At 42.2% G+C, this 11650-nt stretch overlaps 2 protein-coding genes across 7 annotated transcripts in view; one reads left to right on the forward strand and one right to left on the reverse strand.

Annotated features, from left to right (window-relative positions):
• The window catches only part of grid2ipb (glutamate receptor, ionotropic, delta 2 (Grid2) interacting protein, b), a 36509-nt gene extending 31782 nt beyond the window's left edge, over window positions 1–4727 (reverse strand). Inside the window, exons 1-3 of the mRNA XM_085415913.1 lie at window positions 4474–4727; window positions 3984–4313; window positions 1211–1365 (exon numbers count right to left, since the gene is read on the reverse strand). Coding sequence (XP_085272039.1) covers window positions 1211–1365; window positions 3984–4313; window positions 4474–4719 — 731 coding nt within the window. The 5' untranslated portion in view covers window positions 4720–4727. The remainder of the gene's footprint in view (window positions 1–1210; window positions 1366–3983; window positions 4314–4473) is intronic.
• Window positions 4728–9383: 4656 nt separating this feature from the next.
• zdhhc4 (zDHHC palmitoyltransferase 4) lies at window positions 9384–11438 on the forward strand. Of its 6 annotated transcripts, none has more exons than XM_085415915.1 (7): window positions 9384–9540; window positions 9811–9940; window positions 10080–10153; window positions 10234–10412; window positions 10503–10628; window positions 10729–10973; window positions 11071–11438. In XM_085415915.1, the coding sequence occupies exons 2-7, from the start codon at window positions 9818–9820 to the stop codon at window positions 11368–11370; spliced, it is 1047 nt and encodes a 348-aa protein (XP_085272041.1). In that variant the 5' UTR covers window positions 9384–9540; window positions 9811–9817; the 3' UTR covers window positions 11371–11438. The 6 variants fall into 6 exon arrangements, with proteins under 6 accessions (XP_085272041.1, XP_085272040.1, XP_085272044.1 ...); XM_085415914.1 differs by having other exon boundaries at window positions 9391–9545; XM_085415918.1 differs by having other exon boundaries at window positions 9395–9545; window positions 9743–9940.
• The last annotated feature ends 212 nt before the right edge of the window (window positions 11439–11650 follow it).

The following is an 11650-nucleotide window of genomic DNA, read 5'->3' on the forward strand; positions in this document are numbered from 1 at the left end:
GGGAGAGTGAGGTAAGAGAGCTGGGAGACGGGCAAGGATGGAAGTCCACAGAGAGATGCTATTAATGCTGGTATCGGTCCTTGTAGCAGATAGGAGTGTCCCTCATTGCACAAATACCAACTCTCAGCTTTGGATTATTCATGCCTAATTGAAGGCACTAAAAATCTTGTTGCCTATCTCAGCAGTGACCTCATACAAATGGAAACCCTTCTTACGGTATATTAATATCACGAAAGAGAGTTGAAAGTGGTGTAGTAGTACTGGAGGAAGGAAGCCAGCGTAGTAACAGAATAAAAGCTTCAATTGGCTGGACTTGTGGATGGAGAGGAATCTGTGGACACACTGTCTGGGGATTTATTTTGGCACACAGACAGCCCATAACTAAAGAGTTGTTCACATTTGGTTACCTGGCACAATTCTGTCTGGTAGAAAGCCACCTCCACGCATCTTCAAAAAAGAAAAAAAAACCTGCTGGATGTAGCTCCAGATTTTATTTTAATTTTTTTTTTATTTGAAAGGGCTGCAGAGACAGAGAGAGCAGCATGGCTACCAGTAGTTCCACGAAGCGAGTACTCTACTAAATCTGTGAGTGGCTCATCATCACAGGCACCTCCATGCAGTGAATGCAGAACACTTTGCCAATCCTCATTTCCCCCCCTAAAACTCTAAGCTCCCAGTTATAGACCCGTCCTTGTCAGTTTAGTCTCTCAGTTTCTCTTTAAATGAAAGTTTAAGAAACTCGGGTGGGTCACTGTGGATTTAGGCAAGGCAAGGCAAGGCAAGTTTATTTGTATAGCACAATTCAACAACAAGGTGATTCAAAGTGCTTTACAGAGACATTAGAAACAAGAACAAATAAAAAGCATGATTTAAAATTAAATCCACTCAGATTTAGAGATTTACCATGTGTTGCAGATGGAACCCACACATTTCTCTAATCTGCAACCAAATGTGCAGGAAAATCCAGTTTACAGTCATCATGAATTCAATCCATGCAGATTATTTCAGTCTCACTAGGACCGAACACGTGCAAATCTCTGTGATGCAACACAAAGAGATGGCCTAGTATGGTAGCATACTTTAGAGAGCATTTGACGTTTACAGCTCGCTCACAAATTGCTTGCATTGTTTGCATCTTTTTGCATCTTCTCCAATGAAGACTAATCTACTTCCTACCTGTGCAATGTGAGCTCAAACCTCTGTCCCCTACCTGATGCTGGAGATGAGCTGTCGATGTTCGTCAGTGGTGAGTATGTCCGGCAGGACAGAAGCTAACCACTCAACTTTCTTCTCTGCGGCGTACTGCTTCAGCACAGCAAAGAGTCTCTCTTTCACTTCGGGATCGTCACCTAAAATCTGGTCGACCTGTTGGAGATTCAAAAGAGGGTAGCTTCTGGTAGAGAGGAGGGTAGTCAGTAAAAGAGGAAAAGCTATGACCTCACTGTTTTTAGCATAGTACCAAACAGAAGTATTTATTTTTGTGTATATTTTATGCTGTAATTTTCATTTCTCTTGTCATTATTTAACCAAAAAGCAGCGTATGAAAAACTAGTACACCCCATGATTCAGTAGCTTGTAGAACCACCTTTAGTAGCAATAAGTTGAAGTAATCATTTACTGTATGATTATCGTTGTGGCATTCATTCATGCATAGCTCTGTTAACTACAGCACTTTTCAGCCAAGATTTTGTAGAGTAAGGGAGATCATTGTTTTTTTGCATGACCCAGTTTGAGACAAGTTTTAGGTGCTGGACAGATGGCCTCACCTTTGACTCTAGAACACTTGTGCTATACAAAGTTCATGGTTGACTCAGTGATTGCAAAGTACGTAGGTCCTGTAGCTGCAAAATAGGCCCAAACCATCACCTGTCCATCACCGTGTTTTGCAGTTGGTATGTGGTGTTTGTACCAATATGTTGTGTTTGTGACGCTATACATTATAGCCAAACATCTCCACTTTGGTCTCTTCTGTCCAAAGCACATTTTTCCAGAAGTCTTATGGTTTGTTGCAGGAGTACTGACAGGGACAAGAAAGCAAGCCTTCAGCTTTCAGGCCAGTCTTCTGTGGAACCAGCTGCAAGTTTGGATTCAGGAGACAGACACAGTCTCTGCTTTTAAGATTAGGTTTGAAACATAGTTAGACTTTGATCATAAACCCTCCCTTAGTTATACTGCAGTAAGCCTAGGCTACTGCAGGCTTCACTGGGTGTTTCTTCTTCACTCACCTTTTTCACTCACTCTGTGTTTATACACTTCTTTGCATTTAATTACTAGTTACTATGAAGTTCTGGCTCTTTTCCACAATGTGTCTTTTGTCCTGACTCCCTCCACTGAACCCCAACTGGTGCTGGGAGATTTTCCTGTTAAATGGAAGTTTTTCCTTCCCACTGTTGCCAAGTGCTTGCTTATAGGGGAATCAGATTGTTGGAGTTTTCTCTGTATTATTGTGGGGTCTTTACCTTACAATGTAAAGCTTCTTGAGGCAACTGTTGTTGAGATTTGGCGCTAAAGTGAAATTGAATTCAAATGCAACTTTGCAAACTTAAACCATGCTGCCATGTTCTTTTTAGAGACAAGAGGTTTACTCCTCGCAACCCTTCCAAACAAGTCACATTTGTTCAGTCTTAAGTTTAAGATTTAACATGATAAGTGAACCCAGAAGAGTCTGAGATTCCTCTGACCTTGGGGTAAATTTACTGGGATGTCCAATCCTGGGAACTGGCAACTGTCCTGAATGTTCTGTACTTTTGAACAATCTTTCTCGCTGTAGAATTATGTACTTCAAATGCAATGGCCTTATAACCCCTCACAGACTAATGGGTAGCAGCAATTTCTTCTGTTGAGCACCACATTTCACACAACTAGAGCATTCAGGTGTGTTATAACAGACAAGCTACCAAATCTTTTGCTTTTATAGAGGTGTTCATTCTTGCTGATGACTATTTACATCTTTATACTTAGTGAAGCAGTAGAGTACTTAGTTTTTCACACACTGATTCTGGATTTGTTTTTCTTAAACTAATAACAGCATGGTGTAATATTTTATGTGCTGCTTTTTTATTTTAAGTTATGTTTAAATAATTTGATAACCTGGTACAAACCAGAATAATATTTTCATAGTGACCTGACACATAAAGCCTTCAAATTGAAAGAGGGTGTGTTTTCTTTTCCACATGACTGTAAACAGAACGTTGTTGAATTTTGAGTGATTTTATAGAGTTACTATCTGGCCTGTCATAAGAAGGTGGATAACTATAGACTTTCATTCATTCTGGTCTCAAAAACATGTCGACATTCTACATTCGATTACATTAAATATTCATGAAATAGGCACTAAAAACACATACAACTTAAAATTTAAAAAACAAACATTGTTACATGACATCCCCGACCTCATCTGAAGTGTGTACAATTGATTAGTATATATATAAAATGTTGGCAAGTATATAAAAGTAATCCCTTTTAACCCAAAGCTCATATTCTGTTGAGCACCAGGCTTCTCTGATCTTTGACTGTCTAAAGCACTCTGATGATACAAATTTCTTTATATGGTTATCTGCAGTAAGCACACAATATACAGACAGTACAGCTCAGAAGCACTGGGTGCTGCCCTTCATGTGGCTTCTGGAGGTTGGCCAATCATAAGAAAGACAGGTTTTAGTAAGGGAAACCTTGAAAATAAAGGCGCTTGTTTCAGACACGGGACAAATTGAGGGACTTAAGGATAAATAAGGATTTTATTTTAACCATGAATCATGCAAAATTATTCCAGTAGAGGCACAGAAGAAATAAACAGCAACCATAATAGGTCCTTAAATTCATATAAGGTTTTGCAAAACTCTGCTTGGTGCACAGAAATACTTGTTTATTTTTTTGTCAAATAAGCCCTGCCCTCTCCAAAACAGTTGCATGGGAACAAAAAAAACAGCTTAGGCAGAGAATGTTGTCTTTAATTAGAAAATACCTTTTAATGCGAAACCTACCTTCCTGTTGAACTCCAGAGCCTTGTGTTTGCGGTCCAGTCTCGCCCCCTCTCCACCCATCTGACTGTCCTCTATGCTGATGCTCCATTTGTGCCTTGGCCCAAGGCACAGCACTCCCAGGCGGAGTGTCCTCCCCTGGGATGCCTTGATTAGTGCTGCAGCCATCTCGTGCTGCCTGACTGGGATACCGTTCACTTCCATGACATAATCCCCAGCCCTCAGGCCTGCACGGCCAGCTGGAGAACAAGGAGAGCAGTCCTCCACCAGTAGGGGGCAGTCTCCCACAATGGTAAACCCAAAACGACCATCTGGACCTGGCGTGATGTCCATCTGTACGAGACATTTGCCTCAGTGTTTGACCACAGAACATATCCCCCAACAGGTATCCACAATAGTGCAGATCTACTGCTTACTATATTATGACATGCATTTCCACACCCATTAACCTACGCATGCAGTATAGATCTGAAGGATTTGAGAGCTGCATGACCTGCTGTATGCGGGACACCACTCCAATGCTGGGAGGGATGTTCTTCTGAGTCTGGGCGATGGCGATGACAGCTTGAGGACCTAGCGTCGACACATTGTGGCCTTCGATCTCCAGGACCTGGTCCCCTGCCTGCAACCCTGCCAGGTGGGCACTGCTGCCTTCCTCCACTGACAAGATGTAGCTAGGTCCAGCCCCACCAAGGTGGAAGCCAAAATCCTCAGGCCAGCCCTGGTTGGATGTCGGCATGCTGAGGACTTTTAGAAACAGGGAGAAAAGGACAGTGAGGTTTGCTTCAATATGGAGTCTCGTGGTACTTAAAAATACTTACCCACTGTAGCCAGTGGATTCAAGTTCAGCGACATCGCAAGAAAACTCTATGATACAGTCTTTTGTTTTAAAGATATTCAGTTTGTTCTCTGTCTCCTTCCCTGTCTTAGCTGTACATCAAGTGTGGCTCTGTAACCCTCTATGCTGAACCATGACACACTCAGCAGTCCCTGACCTGGTTCATAAACTCTTTCACAGCCAATCAAATTAAAGCATTGAAAGATTGTGACCTTAATTAGCTCAGGAGACAGAAGTTCCTCTTGCTATTTTTTGCACTCAGAGCACATGCATGTCTCTCCTGTCGAACGGTAATTGAATGGAAAAGCAATAACGCGACAGAGCACACCACTGGCTGCATGGATGAACAGGTAAGAGGTTGAATTCCAGGTTAAATAACAGGATTATTTCCAACCAAATGGGAAAATAGCAGGAAATATAAGGCTTTCAGAACCACCTCTAATGGAACAAGTACAAATTTCACAGCAATGAATTGCTATAAACCCTGTAGCTCAGCTGTAGGCTAATGATGTGCTGCACAGCTTTCCAAAAGCCACAGCGCAGCAGAATTCACAGAGCTGACGAAGACGAAGGTTATAAAGACTTACAGAAATCTTTGGCTGGATACCGAGAGCCCCGTTTGCTCTGGCGGAAAGAGTATCTGCCCTTTTTGTTTTGCAAAAATTTCTTCATCTTGAATGTCAGATACCCGGTGGCCTGCTAGGAGGCTGTTATCCAGTCTTCTCAAGTATAGTGTTTTTAAAAAAATAATATCCCCACCACCCACGACCCAAAGTCAAAGAGAAAAGGTGACAAACTCAAAATACTGCCCCATTCCTCCTCCCTGAAACCACAGCAGTCTCCTCATGAGCAAAGGGTGAGTGTGCATGAAAAGCAAGTGCAGTCTCTTCCTGTGAGTATGTCAAGGAGTTGGTCCTGCATCTCATCCCTGATTCATCCTAGGGCCAGCCTGCTTGCACAGTGTTAATCAGAAAACTGGGACGCGTGCACCCGCGCACCTCGGTTCCTTAATAATTCTCTCTCCAAAAAGGGTATTGTAAGGCCTCATTTTTCTATAAATACACCCATGTGTCTTTTCTTCCTCCCCCTCCTCTCTTGGCAAGGTGGCTCTCCGTGGGACCGCTCCTGGCCCAGAATCACTCTGCGTCGATGCGAGAAAGCCCGAGGAGCTCTAATTGGAGCGTCTGCATGCCTGTGATTCTCTGCGTACTCTGAAATGGTCGGTCCATTGATAAGGAGCGGGGGCAATTTAAGACTTTAGCCTGTGGGATTAGTAGGATTATCAGCTGAATCTGCTCTCCTCCACCCCCCCTTGTTATTAATACTGTAGGAACACATGCTCCCCTCCCGTATTAGATATTTAGAGTGCCTCTATTGAAGTTTATTTTAGCACTGTGCACACTTTTAGACGTGTATTTATGATGAAATAGGCTAAATGCTGCTCTAGTTCAATTCAATTCAATTGTATTTATATAGAACTTAAAACTGAAAATTTATGGCGTCAGTGTGCTGATTAAAAATCAGCCCGGTGGATTTATCAGCAGATATCAGCTATTTGCCAACATATCAATATCAACATCAAGAAGGAAAAACCCTTCAACCATGCTATGGGTGCTGATGTTGTGCTCTGCAACTTCCCTGTTGGCAACACACGTTTACCAGCAGAGTCGAGCAGAGCATGAAGATCTTGTTGTGACGGTAAAACATGACTATTTTTTAAACTGCAATGCTTTATCTTCTTAGTAAGGACTAATGAATCAATACACATAACAATTGCTAATCCATTTATGTATGTGCGTCTGAAAGAAAAAAAACATATCAGCCAATATATCAGATTTTTTAAATCACCAAATGTTGGCATAGGTCTTAAAAATCCTATATCGAGCAGACTCTAAGCTGCACGTGTGACTATCTGCTTATATCCTTGAACTGAAGCTCACATCAAGTTTTACTTTTACAGTATTACACGTATTTTTTAACTGACATGCATAACAGCTGGAGAGGAAGCTGAGGAAGCGCGCAGGTGGGCTTATTGGAGTGTAAACTGTCATTAGTGCCAAAGCACACAATAAGGAACAAACAGTTCAGTGCAAACTGAATAATTAAACACAAATGACTGCATCTCCAAACACACTTTTCACTTCAATCAAACTCTCCTCTTACACTTACAGTCTTAAAGACGATTGAGTCGTCTATGACAAGATGCCTGACAGAAAAACTTTAAACCACCTGAAACAATTTATCTTTTGACAAAGAAAATTGTCATTTCAGGTATAAAGCTGTAATTTTGATTTCAAACTGTAACAGCAGATACGCTCGTGGCACTGTAACTTGATTTATCCGACATAAGAGACAATAAAAAATGATTAAGGCCCCCAGCACAGCACATCCAAACATTCAGTACCTGTTTAAGCAGCATTCGGAGATGAGCCTGCGCAGCTCCCGAGTAATGCTCCCCTCTGCAGCTCTGTGAGCTGTAATATGAGTGTTGGGCCATGTCCGCAACAGTATCCACTGACTGGTGTCCTGTGGTGCCTTGATGCATTGTGTGGAGGACTGGATTGCAGAGACAAACAGCAAACAGTTAATGATTTTATTCAGGCACCAAAGTCAAACACTATAGGCCTATATTAACCTCGATGGCGGGTATCAGTCTATAATCAAACCAGATGACAGTAGCTGATATTTGTTTGTCATTGTCGGATCAATTTTTGAACAAAATACATGTTCAAAGCTAGTGTAATGAGGAGTTGAAAGACATTTCTTCATGTCTCTGGCACAAAGGGTGGGATAAAAGCATTGCTCACAGCACTGTAACTTGATTTATCTTATATAACAGTCAATAAAAGATGATTAAAGCACCAGCACAGCGCATCCAGGCATTCAATAAACAAAAGGAAGTTAACAGTTGTTATACTGAAATTATATATTTAAAATTCTCCTTTTTGAAGTTTGTGTGCTAACTTTTAGACAAAACCTTTTATGCTTCAATGCATGTTTTGAAGTCCCAAAAAAGAGAGAGAGAAAGTATAAAATACTCTAATTACTCACATGTATTTTGGACACAGGAAACAAAACATTACTGTTGATGCTATCTCACACTGGATTCCTCAGGTAGCAAAGCTCCAGACATCACCTCTCTCTTTCTTGAACTATAGAAACTGCAGGCAGAAATTCTCTCAATGAAATAGTGAATTAACCAGTAACACATTTAACAGTAAAATCAAGAGTAATGCATTTATAAAACACGTGTATTATTGGCTCTGGCAAAGGCCTCAAAACTTCCAGTTTATACACTGACCAGTCACTTCGTTAAGTACACCTTGGACACCCGTTTGCCTTCAGGGCTGCCTTCATTCTTTGTGGCACACATTCAATATTCCTCCCTTGACACTGCACATGATCCAGCTAGAAGCAGCCATCGTAGAGAGATGCACATGGTTGGCAATAATACTCAGGTGGGATGTGGAATTTAAATTATGCCCATTTGGTAAAGGGGCCTAAAGTGTGCCAAAAAATGCCCCACACACCATTACACCAGCAGCAGCAGCAGCCTGAACCATTAACACAAAGCAGGATGAATCCCTGCTTCATGGTTTTTACTCCAAATTCCAACCTTAACAATTACATGTCAAAGCAGGCTCCAGGCAACATTTTTCCAGTCTTCTGTCCAAGTTTGGTGAGCCTGTGAGAATTCTAGCCTCAGTTTCTTGATCTTAGCTGAGATGGCACCTGGTGTGGTCGCTGCTGTAGCCCATTTTCTTCAAGTGTTGATGTGTTTTGAGTTTAGAGTAACTCTGTGATGAGTTATTTGAGTTTTTATTGCCTTCCTGTTAGCTTTTTCTTTGACATCTAGCATCAACAAGACATTTTCACCCAGAGAACTGATGCTCACCGGATATTGACTCTTTTTTGGTACCATCCTCTGGAAACCCTAGAGATGCTTGTGTGGTGGAAAATCACAGTCAACCAGCAGTTTCTGAAATGCTTGGACCAGCCTGTCCAGCCCCAACAGCAATGCCACATTCATAGTCACTTAAATCACCTTTCACCCTTTTCTGATGCTCAGTTTAGTGAACTTCAGCAGGTCGTCTTGGCTACGTCTGCATGGGTAAATGCACTGAGCTGCTGCCATAGGCTGATTTAACATCTGTGTTGACAATGTAGTAACCAGTGAGTGTATGTGGGTAGTGATGTGCATCATAGCTCTCTCTTCTTTTTTAAATAGAAGATGTTTAAGCAAACTTTAGAAATGTCTGAAGCCTGTTTTAGATATTGGGATGGGGATGTAAACTGTCGAAAAATAACAGGATTTTCAATAAAAGAAAGAGCTGGCTGAATGCACTTGTCTTGCACACCTCCTTGTATGGCTATTAATACACGTTTATAACAGGAGACAGGGACTTTTAACGCAAAGTATACTTACAACTTTTAAAATTAATAATCCCCTCTCTTAATCAGCCGAAAAAACCCAAAAAAACAAAACACACTGTTCATTTATATCAGTGTAAAGTAAAAAGGAGTAGGACACATTTCCACTGTCCTCTCACAGCGGGGAGGCTTCGACGTTAGCCCAGCCCATTAGCGATGCTAAGGAAGTAGCATTGTTTACAGGGGCAGGACGTGAGCATGGAGCAAAAGTAAAACTAGAAGCCTCCTAAACCGACTCTGTTGACTTGAGACAAACACTAAAAGGCAGCTATGTGTAACCTCGACTAGATGGTAAGGTGAGAGCGAGCATGAAAATGGGTTTACAAGGAGAAGAAACGAAGACTTGGTTCAGTTTTGCTAACGCTGCAGTGTGGGTACTGAGAGGTTTCAGCGGATGCTAATGTAACTTGTTCACCTGAGTCTTTAACGCGTTTAAAGGAAGTAACTATGACTGAAATTTAACTGTAACAAAGCCTAATTGTTTCTTTTTAAGCTTGCTACCTGCTGTCGGTGAGTTTGTACCGTAAACACCTGTTGTTTGCCTCTCTGCGATGCTGCCAGGTGAGATATGGATTTCCTGACGCTGTTTGGCATTTACGTTGTGGTGGTGCTCACATGCATAGCTCTAGTGTGCAGATACTCCGGCCAGCAACACAGCCCCCTTAATTCACTCTACAGCTTTGCATTAAAGGTAAGAAAAGAGCAGAAACGGGATGAGTATGAAGCTTTTCTTTTCATGCAATTCCAAAGACCGACACTCTGTGGCGCTGTTGTCTCAATATAAAGAAAACGTATCCACTTCACTTACAACTATGTGCTTTTTTTCACAGAGACTTTCATCGATTACTCCAAAGTGGCTGCAGAAGTTTTCACAGTGGACTTTGCACAGACTGTTCCATCAGAGGTTTGTAGTTCTCTCTTAGCGTTTACAGAGTTTAATGTTTATTTGAGGCTTGATTCAGTGTTATTTGAATTTGACTGCAGGAGCAACGCGTTCATATACCTGCACATCCTGCTGGAGGGCGCCGTGTATGCAGAGTTCACTTACGAGGTGTTTGGCTTCTGTAGGGAGATGGACACCACTCTGATCAGCCTATCTGTGCCTTATATCCTGTTGGCCATCAAGACCTTCTTCTTCTACCTCTGCATCAAGACAGACCCAGGTTCATTTTAGTTTGACCACATCTTGTTTAAATGTGCGGTGGTGGTGTCAGCAATGGCAGTGTGTTATCTCACTTCTCTCCATCTGTCAGGCACAGTGACAAAGAAGAAAGTTGCCGGTCAGCTGCACATCTATTCGTACGATAGGAGGTTGTTTCACCCGGGAATCATATGTTCGACTTGCCAGCTTGTCAAACCAGCCCGCTCGAAACACTGTAGTGAGTGCTTTTTAATTTGTCAATGTCAGCACCTGAGGTACTGGGAGAAAAAGAAAGGTAGCGTGTCTCAGTGCTGACTGTAACTCCTCCTGTGATTCAGGGGTCTGCAACAGGTGTGTGCAGCGTTTCGACCACCACTGTGTCTGGGTGAACAACTGCATCGGTGCTCAGAACACACGTTACTTCCTGCTTTACCTCTTCAGCATCTGTGCCATGGCGTGCGACATCGCCCTGTTAACGGTGGACATGCTGCTTCATGTCGTGCTGCGCACAGGGCTCCTGGGGGCCAGTTACTTAGATGAGAATGGCCAACGGCAGCCAGCAGGATTTCTGTTTGTCGTGCAGGTACTGCTGACACACTGAATATTGCACACAGCTGTTTTTGCTTCTAACTGAAATTGAATTTTAATCATCCGCCCCTCCTCCCACTTTTTTCTTCCAGCATCTCTTCCTTACTTTTCCCCGAATTGTCTTCATGCTGGGCTTCTTACTCTTTGTATTCTTCCTCCTGGCGGGTTACACCATGTTCCATTCCTTTCTTGCTGTTGTGAACCAGACCTCCAATGAGTGGTACAAAAGTCGAGGCTACGTTTGCCAGCACTGCCACCCATCTACAGCGGCCGATATTCTCTGTAGCCCCATCCCAGATCACTCTAAAAGATACTACTACAGCAGGGGGGTCCTCCGAAATCTGAGGGAGATTGTCTTCCCTCCACGGCTTGTTCAGAAAAAAGACAATTGATTGGTTCCATTTACTGTCTACCATAACTACTGTAAACACTACTGGAAAATAAAGTTTATTGGTTTCTTTATGGCCTCTGGTTTGTGAATTGAAGATTGTTTTAATTAACTGTTGCAGCTACAAGTTTACCAAATCAAACACTTAGAGGTAGCTTCTATGATTATGTTTAATCTCAAAGTAGCTGCTGCTTGTGGGATTAATGGGGATGTATTTACACAAGTTATTTTGATGGCTGAGGAGGGTTTTTTTTATGTTATTACATTTAAAAAGAAGTCTTTAC

This window comes from Rhamphochromis longiceps, linkage group LG8, assembly GCF_057381845.1.
Source record: "Rhamphochromis longiceps isolate RC_006_pf linkage group LG8, R_longiceps_female_GT1.1, whole genome shotgun sequence".
NCBI lineage: Eukaryota > Metazoa > Chordata > Actinopteri > Cichliformes > Cichlidae > Rhamphochromis > Rhamphochromis longiceps.